The sequence below is a fragment of the Globicephala melas genome, chromosome 15 (assembly GCF_963455315.2).
Source record: "Globicephala melas chromosome 15, mGloMel1.2, whole genome shotgun sequence".
Lineage (NCBI taxonomy): Eukaryota > Metazoa > Chordata > Mammalia > Artiodactyla > Delphinidae > Globicephala > Globicephala melas.
This window is the reverse complement of record NC_083328.1, coordinates 81,438,580-81,451,195: the sequence shown is the minus strand read 5'-3', so window position 1 is coordinate 81,451,195 and position 12,616 is coordinate 81,438,580. Positions and strand designations below refer to the sequence as shown.

Below are 12,616 nucleotides of genomic sequence, written 5' to 3'. Positions count from 1 at the left end.
ACCGGACGAGGGAAGCCGGGACGCAGGCTGGTGAGCGGGCGCCATCTAGTGGCTGGTCCAGGCACGGCGCCTCCCAGCCTCCCGCAGGGGCTCAGCAAGAGCCCGGAGGGCGCCCCACAGTCTCCCTCAACACCTCCAATGACTTCGCGTTTAACATTAAGACTGTCAGTTTACATAGAGATACACGTTTCTTTGGTTTTACATGAAAAAAGGAACAAAAGCATCATCGTGGCTTCCTGTTTTTATTGAGTTGTGCAACACTCCCCCTTTGGTTGGAATGAAATCACCTGGGACTCTCGGCCCTGCCTCCCGAGATTGGGGTTTAAGTGGTCTGCGTGTGGACTGGGCATCAGGATTTTTCCTGCTTGCTCTGCAAGGACAGCTTTGAGTCAAGTCTCCGGGGCCCTTTCCATGGCTATACTTGCTCTTGAGCTCCTCCCTTTGCAGAAATGCTAGGGATGAGGACCCCTGGGAGCCTGGGCCTGGCACCCCCTCCCCAGCTTCTGCAGCTGGGATCCCAGGCCCAGGGGCTTCCAGGGTTGAGTTCTTGACACTCTGGGCTGCCTCACACAAAGCCGTTCACCTCTGTAAACCTCAGTTTACCGTTCTGTTACCTGGACCAGAACAGTGGCTCTGAACTGCTTGGGGCAGGGGGGGTGTCAATGGCCCCTTTGAGAATTTACAAAAGCGATGCATCCTTCTTCCAGAAACAGGTAAGTGGGTGTCCAGCTGTGTTCATGACTGTAGAAGGCATGAATTAACCCTTTTAGTCCTCACTACCACCTCCTGAGGTTGCTACTTGTATTAGCCCATTTCATAGATGAGAAAACTGAGGCATAAATAGGTTAAATAACTTGCTCAAGGCGCCACAGACAGTAAATGGTGGGGCTGAGTTAGAACCCAAGCATCTCTGTGGCCTTGGACTAGTGGCCTCACTGACCCAAGCTTCAGTTTCCTAAGAAAAGAGGCCAGTACTAGCCCCTACCCTGTAGATGATTCAGGGGCACACGAGATTGGAAAGCACATAGTAAGTACTCATTAAAGAGGGTTGTTGTTCTGATATGCACAAACGCAGGCACCCACCCATCCACCCACCCAGGTGTCTTGGCCTGAGTGTGGGGCTCAGGGTGGGCAGCGGTGGGAAGTCCCCTGGCCCCAGAGGAAGCGCTGGTCTTGCCCAGCTCAGCTGTTCCCTGCTAACATCTAGCTGGAGGCCTAACTGTGTCTCACTTATCAATTTCATTTTCGATTTTGTTTCCTTCAAAAGCCACACACAGAAGTTTCATTTTCTTTTTCTCCGGAATCTGATCAGCTTGGGCTGACTAGGCATCTGTTTCCGGGGGGTGTGAACAGCTGACAGCTGGCTGGGTGAAGCTGGAATAGCTCCACAGCTGGCAAAGCACCGCCAGGACCACAAAAGCACACCCAGCCTCGACCGGGCCCACCTTCTCCAGGCCACGGGGTCGGGGAGCCTGCCGCTGCCCTCAAGTCGCCTGGGCTCGCAGCTGCCAGCATGGCCGAGGCCCCTGCCAGCCCAGGAGACGCAGGTACGTTCTTACTTTTAAGGAACAGTGGGAGTGCCCGGGTGGGACTTGCACCTTTTCTCTGGTTCCTTTTCTTGATCCAGACTAGAGTCACAAGAGGACAGTATCTGAAAGCACAACGGTAGTAAGAAAGAGGGACAGAGGGCACGGCATCAGGTTCAGAGCCTTGCTCTGCCCAGGCCTCTTGCAACACGCTTCGTGTGCATTTTGCAATAACCCGCAGGCCCGATGAGGTTTCCATCTTACGTGTGAGATCACTGAGGCTTGCAGGTGAAATGACTCAGGGGACCACGGCAGAGCCTGGGGCCTTAACACCCGTCTCCACGCTCATTTTGAGGAAGGACAGAAGTTGTCTGCTAAGAGGGGCAAGTGCATGTATGTGGTTTTCCTCCTGCTGCATTCATTCCTCGGATAGCGCTCTATTCCTGGAAGCACATGATGCAAGTTAACTGTTACTGAGCAGTGCTTTTTCTAGGGTCCCCACTGAAAGCGTGAGGGCTGTGGGCTGGGACGCTTTTTGTTTGCCTTTTTTTTTTTTTTTTTTTTGCGGTACGCGGGCCTCTCACTGTTGTGGCCTCTCCGGTTGCGGAGCACAGGCTCCGGACGCGCAGGCTCGGCGGCCATGACTCACGGGCCCAGCCGCTCCGCGGCATGTGGGATCTTCCCGGACCGGGGCACGAACCCGCGTCCCCTGCATCGGCAGGCGGACTCTCAACCACTGCACCACCAGGGAAGCCCTGTTTGTCTTTGTTTTGTGATTGTTAGCTATTTAATCCTCACCACAATCTCTGAAGTAGCTGCTATTATCACCATTTCACAGATAGAGAAACTGAGGCCCAGAGAGGTCACATAGCTAGTAGGTGGCAGAGCTGGGGCTCAAAACCAGGAAAATAGGGTGTGCTGGGGAGGGGTGCCGACTGGGTGTGACCCAGGACCCCAGGCTGGTTCCCAAGCTCCTGTTGCACTTCCCCAACGAGACATGTCAGGGGCGCCCGGTAACTGAATTTAACTTGCCCCCCGGCAGATTTTCCTTTTAACTGACGTGTCACTTACACCTCATCCGTTTCACCAGCCTGAAGACTCAGCTGGTGATGCCAGCCCCGCCATGGACCCCATTTCCCCTTTGAGGTCAGGGCACTGGAGGGGGAGGAAGAGGCTCCCCCAGGGGCAGGTTTTTTAAGAATCAAAACTCTTTTTAAAACTAGGCAAAGCCACAGTGTGTTGGACGGGTATCCCGGTTGAGGGGTAGTTTGGTGGGTGAAGGGGTGGGTGACCCCACGTGTTCTAATTGCACATCACCTGCGCCCAGAAGGACGCAAACATTCCGACCATAAGGGCAAGGCCACGGTGCCCAGCGCAGAGTTGGCAAATGGGTTGTCCCTTCCCCCGCTAGTGCCGCCCACTAGGAATCCAGGAAAAACCCAGAAGGTAAAGGATTGGGTTGCTGCCCTGGAAGGGGACCTAGGTCTTCCCAAGAAGGGCCCTGCTTTGCATTTTCCTCAGGGTTCTCGGGGCAGACATTTCCTCTCCCCAGCCCCTGGCGCTGCAGGCCCCGTGTCTGACCAGTTCTCTCACTCCCCACAGGGCAGCTGGCTTGGGTTTACAGGAGCCTGTCTGGGAGGAGTAGGGGCCATTTGGAAAGTTCCTCGTTGAGCCTCGAGGCACCCTGCTTAGGACCATTAACTCAGGGGGGGTGGGAAACAGAGGCCCCGGAGAGCTACTCATCCCTCGCCCAGGTCATCTGGGCAAACACCTACCCAGCAGTGTACGCTCACTTTTTCACTCAGTCACTCCTTCATTCAAATGCTATTTCCTGAGACCCTACTGTGTGCCCGGCCCCATGCTAGACACTGAACCACTACACTGAACCTGGCAATCACAGCAGGGGATTCTTGGGGACACTCTGCAGGGGACCCACACACACCCAGCACCCCACCCACGCAGGGCATCCAGGACAGCTTCCCAACGATGGAGTCTGAGCAAGACCTGAGGTGGAGTATCCGTTGGACAGGTGGAGGGAGGGAACGTTGCTCCTAACAGAGGGAAGAGCATGTGCAAAGGCCCAGGGGTGAGTGCGTCTGAAGGGAATGCAGACAGGTTGGCCCTTGAAGGGAAGCTGAGGGCGGGTGAAGACGAGGCTGGCAGAACCATGAGTTGGTGGCGTTGCTGTCATCCGGGAGATGGTGGTGACAAGGAGTAGAAGGTAGAGGCAGCGAAAGGAGAAGAGAGGATTTGAGGCAGCCAGGGCCAGTGTTGCTAGGACTCTGGGATGGGGCATCAGGGTGAAAGATCCATTTCTGAGCGGCCGTTGGGTTCCTGGTGGGATGAATAGTGACATCGCCCGAGTGGATTGTGAGCCCAAGAGGACGGGCAGATTCCACCGGGAGGAGAAGGATGGGGGATGGAGGACACCGGGCTGGGCCTCACTCCCCCCCCCCTTCCTGTGCTCTGCCCCACCCTCCAGCATCCTGCCACCTCCACTCCCCTCTCTCTGAGGACATCTGAGAGCTGAGCGTTCCCACCTGCCCTCCAGCACTCACTCAGGTGGGGGACGCTCGGAAGGCCTGGCACCGCCTCTGGCCACCAGGCTGTCCAGCCAAGGTCATTTCTGAGCAGCCCATGTGCCCCTCCCTGTACAGAGATGCTGGTGGATGTCTGCTCAGACCTCTGTGCCTGCCTCTGCCCTGGATCCCTCTCCTGGAGGGCCACCAGCCCAGGCTGGGTAGTTGGGGGGACTCAGTTCTGTCTCTGCCCCTGTCTCCCTCCCCCAGACCTTGAGCAGAGGATTTTGGAGGTGCTGAGGGACTCTGGCTCCCCTGTGAAGACTGCCCAGCTGGTAATGAAATGCCAAGTGCCCAAGAAGAAACTCAACCAGGTCCTCTACAAGATGCAGAAGGAGTCCAAGGCAGTCCTGCTCGTAGGCCCCGCGACGTGGAGCTTGGCCAACGGTGGGACTGAAGAAGTGGTTCCTGCAGAGCTGGGTAACCTGCCACCCCGGGACAGGGGCAGTTGGAGGGGGCGGGTGTTGGACCCAGCACGAGCAGTCCTGGCAACGGCCTAGCCCAGATTTGGGCCTGGGTTCAAATACAGGCTCTGCCCTCAGGGACACATGATGTACCTCACTGCATCTTGATTTCTTTTTCTGGCCAGTGGAGGTAACAGTAGGGCTGCTTTGTAGGGTTGCGAGAAGATTTGATGCAAAGGGCTGAGCCTAGTGCCAGTATGTAGTAGGTGCTCAGCAAAACATTAATAATGATGATGATGGCAGTAACGATATGATAATAATAGAAGAGCCGTAGCATCGCACGAGATCCACTTTTCTAGTTCTGGTGCGGTGCCCAGGGGTCCTCTAGCCCGCACACAACCCCAGAGGGAGTAGATGGTCTTCCCCCAACCCCAAGCCACACAGCTGGAAGGGAGTGGGGCGGGCTTTGAAGCTAATTTCCTTCCGAGTTTGGAGCGTCCATGCGCTAGGGGCTTCTGCAGAGCAGCCCACCTCTGTCTGGTAGGGTCCCCATCCCCTCTCCCGCTCGGCTGACCCCTGACCGTCTTTCCTCCCAGCAGAGAGGCCCCAGAAAGATGCAGCTGCAATTCCCCGGAAGCCTGGTCCTGAGCTCAGTCAGCGGCGTAAGCATCTTGTTTCCTTTCAGCTCTTGTTTCCTCTGACCCCAAACTCTCCTTGGCCACTCGAGAAGTTACAAGTGTTCAGGGGCCACGGCCCACCCACTAACAGGTCCCCACAAAGTGTTCAGAGGCAAGACTCTGTCTTTCGGTGAAAGAAGCTAAACGGCTGAGAAACCATTTGATGGGTACTTGGCAATTACTGTGCACCTAGCACGTGCCAGGCACTGTTCAGAGCCCTTGACGAACATCCCCAACCCCCAGAACAACCTCTGTGGTCCATTATAATTATGCCCATTTTACAGATGAGGAAAATGGGCACAGAGGCTGTGTCTGTCCAGGTCACACAGCGGGTAAGCAGGGGAGTGGATTCGGCCTCCGGGGTCCTCCTTAACTACTTGCTGTTCTGCCTCCCAGAGGAAGAGATCTTCCGGTTTCTGGAAGCCCATGGGCCCCATAGAGCCCTGATCATTGCCCAGGCCCTGGGAATGAAGACAGCAAAGGAAGTCAACCCAGACTTGTACGCGATGAGGAACAAGCACCTCCTGGACTTAGACCAGAAATCAAACACTTGGGCTGTTTATCGACCAGGTGGGCCCTTTACCTGCCGCCCACACCTGGACGGGGCAGAGGGTATAACACCCAACACCTGGTCCTTGCTGGGCTCCCGCTAAGCTCTTTGCCTGCCCCACCTCGTCAGAAGCTTGCTGTGCTCCTGCTGACCCGTCCCTGGAAGAGGGTTCCAGGAGGGAGGGGCATGCTGGCAGGAGTAACCAGGGAGGGCTTCCTAGAGGTGTGGCCCACCCCTGACTGTATCAGTCCTGGGGCGCAGGTCTCAGCCTGAGTTTGCTAACAGTCTTCTGTAAGCCCTTTGCCCAACTTGGAGTTTTAAGGCTGCTGAAGGAATAGGCTAGGCTGACCTCAGATACCCACAGGGTAGAGTCCCAGAACCGACTTATCCATTACATGCAGCAGGTACCAGGCCTAGAGCCCACTGTGCTTTTAGGGGGTCACAAAAATGCTCTAGTTTCTCTTAAAATCAGAAGAAAAAAATGAGTATTATAGTAACAATGAATAGCTAATAATGACTCTAGCCGATATTATATTTGTCTATATCCCAACGCAGTCATAAAATGTAATTTTAAATATTTTTTATGGATGTAGGGGCTCACAAAGGCACAGGAGCCGAGGGCTCCCGAAGGTGGGAATGTGGCCCCGTGTGTGGAGCCCACGTGGGGCTGACACCCCTGCTTATGGTACCCAAGGAGGGTCTCAGCCTCCTAGGCTGGATGTTAAACACTGGTGACAAATCCAAATTCTTAAAAATGCCTTGTGAGTCAAGCAAAGTTTATCCCATGGCCAGAAACAGCCTGTGGACGGCCACCTTGCATCCTTCCCTGCAGGAAGAGAGGACCCTGGAAGCAATGGTTAGGGCTGTGGTTTCCTCGCAGTGAGAGGTACAGAGGGTGGGCAAGCATCAAGGCACCTGCCATCCTCCCAGGGTGGCGGAGGACACAGGGGTAGGGTGGCCTGCGGGACAAAGTCCAAGCAAGGCTCGTCTGTGATACCTGCAGTGTTTGGTAAACACTCCACTTCCTGGGGCCCACCTTGGACCTGCTGACTCAGAGCCCCGGGGTGGGCCCTGGGAATCTGTGTTTTAACCAGCTCCCCAGGAGATTCTGATACTGCCAACTAGTATTGGAACTTCTGACTCCTAGAGAGATACAAAGGGATTGAGTGGAATGTTACTTTGCAGAAGGTTCTACAAATCAGTCCACCCCAGTCATTTACCAGCAAAATCCAACCAACATGATCAGTCAGAATGGACCAAACAGCCACATTTACATTGAGAACTCCAAAGCCATCCAGATTGGACACAGGAATGTCATAGTGGGACAAATGGCCTCTGGGGAAAACGGTGAGTCCTCTGAAATGTCCAGGAGAAGGGACCTGTCGGGGCATCTGCTCCATCTGGGTGGGGGCAGGGAGTGGGGGGCATTCAACCTTCCAGGGAGGAAGGGCAGCTTTCAGATCTCCAAGGTCCTTCCTGGCTTTCTCAGGAATAAGGATGTCCCTGCTTGTGCCTGGATCAAACCTCTCCTGCTTCCCCTTCCTGCCGACATCTTTTGCCTCATTTTCATCGGGACCCAATATTTTCCCACAAGAAACAACTCAGTTCGCTCTTCCTCTCTAGGATGTCACAAGGGGTCGTTGAGCATTCTGTGTGTCCCGAGACACTCTTTTTTCCCATGTGTTCACATCTCAGAAACTGGGATGCATCGTATGGGTGTATCCGAGCTTTGGTGAGATACAATAAGCAAATGAGTGCCTGCTGCATGGCGGGCACTGTGGGCAGAGGGGCCAGGGCCACCCATCAGTCCAGCCATGGGACGTGAGTGAGAGCGCGGGCCCCAAAGTTGGAACGCTCCCTGGGACCTCGAGAGAGCCCTTCCCTGCTGCAGGCCTCAGTTTCCCCAACTGTGAAATGAGGAACTTCATTCTAGAATCTAGATCAACCTTTCCCCAGCTTTGGTCCTCTGAGCTCCACCTCCCTCATTTTGGCCACGCCCATGGCTGATTCTTTACGCCATGTTGTTAAATGGTTTACTTTTTATTCTACTCAAATTAATTTTAAAGTAAACTTTCACAGCATTACCTTGAAAACTACCAAGGTTACCATCAAAAATAAATGCTGACAAAATAGAACAATGTCAGAAGCTCTGAGGGCCCCATGCCAACAGCAAGTTAACCCCAAAGGAGACTTTCTCCTGACGGGCCCAGAGGACTGAGAACAGCTAGGAAGCAGCGGATGTGCCCATTGTCTGGGTTTTCAGTGCCCCAGTGACGCCCCAGGCACCAGTGGTAAAAACCCCGGAGCCCCACGTTACCTGTTCTGCCGGCCCACCTGCTCTCCAATCCAGACCCTGAAGTAATCACTCCCAGTCTGATAAGTCCAGAAAGAATCCCGAAGCCTGTCTCCTCTGTCCGGCCAGGACTTAGTGTGGGTGGGGGGAGGTGGGGGGGGCGGGTAGGGGGTAGGGGGAGGTCAGAGGGGGGGGTCAGGAGTCACGTTTCTGTGTCCCCTGCCAGGCTCCTCGGCTCCCCTCTACCTCCCTCCAATGGCACCCACTGATCCCTCAACTCAGGGTCCCCTGGCTGGATCCTGGGGGCCCCAGGACATCCGGATGGAGAAGTCTGTGCTCAGACATGTACAGATGGGACACGGCAACGAGATGAGTCTTCACGGCAACCCAGCCAAGGGCCCTGCCCACAGCGCCTGTGGCAGCCCCCCAGGTAACTGGAGAACAGGCTGCCACCCCACCCCCAGCCCACTGCATTCGGCTCCTGGCTAGATGGAACTTGAGCCGGTCCTTGTGGGGAGAGAGGCATGATGGGAAATTCTTTCCCTCCCACCAGGAGGCTGTAGAGCGGGGGGCTCTTTTAGAGTTAGCACCTGGGTTCCCATTCCCTACTACCCCCCTCAGGAAACCTCAGTTTCCTCATCTGTACAATGGGCAGGGGTCATTTCCTGGGCCAGCTGAAGCGGGAACAGAGGAGATGGCTGGACTGGAACTGGACATGCATTTAAGGAGCCACCTAGGCGCTGTCACCAGTGACCAGAGCTCCCAGGCCGCGTCCTCCCTGGCACTGGTCATCGAGAGACAGGCTGGGGTGTGGGAGCACAGCAGAGAGGCCTGAGAGAGAGAAGGAGAACCAGGGACGCCAGGGAACGGGTTTCCAGAGGAGGCGAGGCCGGTGAGATCAAGGGAGGGCTGTAGGGTCCAGCAACAAGGGGTCAGTGGTGACCTGAGGGGACAGAAGGGGCACGGAGAGTGGAAGGAGGGGAGACAGAGCACGGACAGCTCTTTCCTGACGTTTGGCCGGGAGAAGCAGGAGCGAGACAGCTGCGGCTGGGGGCCGGACTTGGGGGCCACAGGGAGATTCTAACCAAAGATGGAGAGGGTGTTCCAGAGCTGCGAGGAAGCAGGCAGCAGAGAGACGGGAAGCAGGAGGCAGCAGGGGGAGGGGTTGAGTCCCAGGGGAGGCCCAGAGGACCAGTTCAGCTGGGCTGGGCTGCAGGAGGAGGGGCACCCAAGCTGGCAGAGCCGGGGGCCGAGGGAGCCGGCAGCCCCAGCAGGTGAAAGGCATGCGCAGATACGCCGTGTGAGGCCACGCGTCCGCCAGTGACAGAGCACGGCATGGGCCACTGAGGGGAGGTTCCAGGAGGACAGCTGTGGAGGACCTGAGAACCAGGCTGGGGGTCAGGCCCACCGTCCAGCTGCTCTCACCGTCCACCTCCCCTCCCGCCCCCCCGGCATCTCTCTCTTTGGCTGACCTGCAGTCTCTGTCCTGGGTACAGGCCCGGAAGCTTCCATCAAAATTCAAATCCCCGAACCAGGACCTCACTCCGAAGGGGGCATGGCCCAGAGAGTCCACATCCGCTCGTGCTTCCTGGAGGAGACCACCGTAGGCAACAACAACAAGATGACTGTCAACCCAGGGGCGGCTGACCCCAGAGGAGTCGCAAGGGCTGGCGAGCCAGGAGGGAGCACAGGTGAGCCTGGGACACCCCGTGTGTCCTCTTTCCCTCTCTCATTCGTTCATTTATTCAACAGTCACGAGCCTCCCGTTTCTGGAGTCTGGGAGACAGGAGAGGGTCGTAGCAGGAGCGGGGGCTCTAGGGTAGAACGTGCGGGGTCCACCTAACCCACCGCCCAGCTTGGAGCCTGTTTCCCCGTCTGTAAAATGAGGGTGGTTAGACTAGCCTGTGGCTCCCGAGTTGGAGTGAGGACTGGATACGCTCCCCTCACTGCTGGGACACCTGGACCGGACCAGTGACGTGACTTGCGGTGCCCAGCGCAACCAGTAAAAGCAAGGCTCCTGTTCAAAACTTAGCAAGAATTTCAAGACAAAGACAGCAGAGCAGTAAACTGAGCACAGGCCCCTCTGAACGGGCCTGTGTGACTGCCCAGGCCACATGCCCGTGAAGCTGGGCCTCCCTGGAAACTTCTGGAACATGATCCCTCCTCGATTCTTAGTCACCCACTTCACCGATTCTTCCCCCCAAATAATGTGGTAGCCACCTTACGCTTCTTCCCCGTTTCAATTATTAGGAAGAAGTCGTTCATTCATTCATGTACCTGCTCAGGCCCCACTCCCGCCCTCAAACGCTCCCTCCCCCGGAGATACAGCTAAGGGCACAAACAGACAAACACTACCCGCTCACAGGGGCCAGAGGCCAGTACAGGGACTAGAGACAGTCACAAACCAAGCCTTTCGAGGCTTTGAAGACCAACACTATAAAAAACTATAAAACCTGGGGCGGTGGCTGGGCAGCGCCGTGACGGAGAGGAGCTGCCTTAGCCAGGCCGCCAGAGAAGCTGCAGGAGGAGGTGACATCTAAGCCCAGGCCTGTGGGGAAGGAGAAGCTGGCCAAGCACAGATGTGGGAACAGCATTGCCAGTGGAGGGAACAGCAAGTGCAAAGGCCCCGCGGTGGGAAGAAGGGTGACGTCCAGAATCACACACACACGAGCCCAGGGAGCGGAAGGGAGTAGATCCGGTGGGCAAGGCCAGGTCTCTCTGTGCCGGGAAGCCCAGAAGAAAGGTCCGGATCTTATCTGAAGTGACCTGGCGAGGCCTGGAGGGTTCAACCAGGGGCAACTTGATGTGGGGCACGATTTAAAAGTCTGGCTGAAGACAATCGGGGGAAAGCAAAGGGGGCTGAGGAAGCGGGAGCAACGATAGAGGGGAGAAAGGACGGGGCCTCGGAGATGGGGACACAAGGTCACCCACCGGGGAAGCCTGTGTCCGGGGCAGCAGCCTCAGTCCCGGTGAAGCAAATCGACTTGGCTATTCGGTAATTCGAGGGGAGGCGGCTCACGTGTTCCTGGGGCCCCATCTCTTCCCTAGACCCTCCCTCCGGAGCTGCAGGATCCAGAAGCGAGGTCCCTCCCGGCAGCAGTCAGGCTGCCCCCGTCAACACTGAGACGCTCATCTCAGAAGAGCTAGCAGCTATGACGCTCAAAACGCAGGGGTCCCAGAAGTGCGGAAGACACCTGCTGAGTGACAGAATCGCAGAGCCAGTGTCCCCAGAGGGTGGAACTCAGTGCAAGCAGCCTGTAGGCGGACTCCTGCAGGAAGGGCCTGGGAGCCAGTGAGCTCTCTGCTGCCGTCATTGTCGTTTTTGACCTTCTCGCCTCCTGACACGTGGCCAGCCTGCCTCTGCATTTGGGCTGGGCCCGGCGTGGGGCAAGGGCAGGGCTGCTGGTGGCAGGAGCAGCCTGCCAGGGGGTCACCTTCCCAGGCCTGCCGTCCATCAGGACCACCCATTCTCTGCCCTTCACTCAGGACCTGACTTCCTCAAGGCCTATCTTGGCCACCTGACCACTTAACCACCTGACCTTTCTAGAACCTTCCTACCTCGGCCTTGAGGGCTAGGGATGGGTCATTCTCTAAAGTTGCCAGAAAAGGGATACCACCAGACAGGTAAGAACCTCAGAAGTCGGCTGTATCTCCCCAAGCGCTGGCCAGCGAATTCACTAGGTACAGAGGCCCTGTCTTTTCACTCTTGAACCTCCGGTGCATGCTGGACCGGCCCCTCCACTGACCACCTCCTGAGTACCATGCCGTCGGGCTACAGAGAGAGGAAGACCAAGCCCTGCCCTTGGGGAGCGGTTCACAGCCAGCGGGAGAGGCAGCCTGGGACATGGGCAGTGAGCCCTGAGCAGGAACCATCATGCGGAATTAAAGTAGTGCAGAACACCAATGCAGACACTGTCCGGAGCGCCCAGGAGGCTCCCCGGGGAAGGAGAAAGCTCTAGGGCTCGTTCTTCAACATCTGGCAGAGGGAGGAGGTTGGACGGGGAATGGTGTTCTAGGCAGGGGCTCGGCCTGGCCAAAGGCATGATGGTCAGAACAAGAGGACTTATAGCAGCACAGCCGTTTGGGTGTTGCTAGAAAGCCCAATGCAAAGAAAATGCAAGTGGGAGTTTGGCTGGAGAGGAGTTTGGACTTGATGATGAGCTCTGGACAAGCACGGCTCCACCTGCGCAAATATTCCAGGAGGAACTGGGCAAGTCCATGCAACAAGGAAGTTGGGTTCATTACAGGGAAGGAAGGCTTTTGTCCAATGGGCCGGAATGGCCCAGCCTACAGGGGGCAAAGGCATCTCGGCCACCACCGTGACCTGGGGCCCCCAGATCCCTCCTGCCTGGGATATCCAGTTCGCAGACGTGCCACACGGTGTAAGGGGCTGGAAATCAGGTTTGACTCGTTGCTTCGGGCATTGTCTGCCCTCTGGGGTGAGCTGAAAACTAACTGCTTGCCTCAAAGTTTGCCTGAGGTCTGTGGCTAACCAGGCCCGTATAAGTGGGCCATCAAAATGCATCTCAGAACTCAGCCTCAGCTCCCACCTGCAGCCCAAGCCAGAACACTCAATTTTCCTGCGAG

General features: G+C 56.6%; 1 protein-coding gene across 1 annotated transcript; it reads left to right on the top strand.

The window, feature by feature from the left end:
* Positions 1-1,313: 1,313 nt before the first annotated feature.
* On the top strand, positions 1,314-11,549 carry ZBP1 (Z-DNA binding protein 1). The gene is made up of 8 exons (XM_060285232.2): positions 1,314-1,547; positions 4,316-4,525; positions 5,106-5,171; positions 5,583-5,756; positions 6,922-7,083; positions 8,256-8,459; positions 9,526-9,720; positions 11,078-11,549. The coding sequence occupies exons 1-8, from the start codon at positions 1,514-1,516 to the stop codon at positions 11,323-11,325; spliced, it is 1,293 nt and encodes a 430-aa protein (XP_060141215.1). The 5' UTR covers positions 1,314-1,513; the 3' UTR covers positions 11,326-11,549.
* The last annotated feature ends 1,067 nt before the right edge of the window (positions 11,550-12,616 follow it).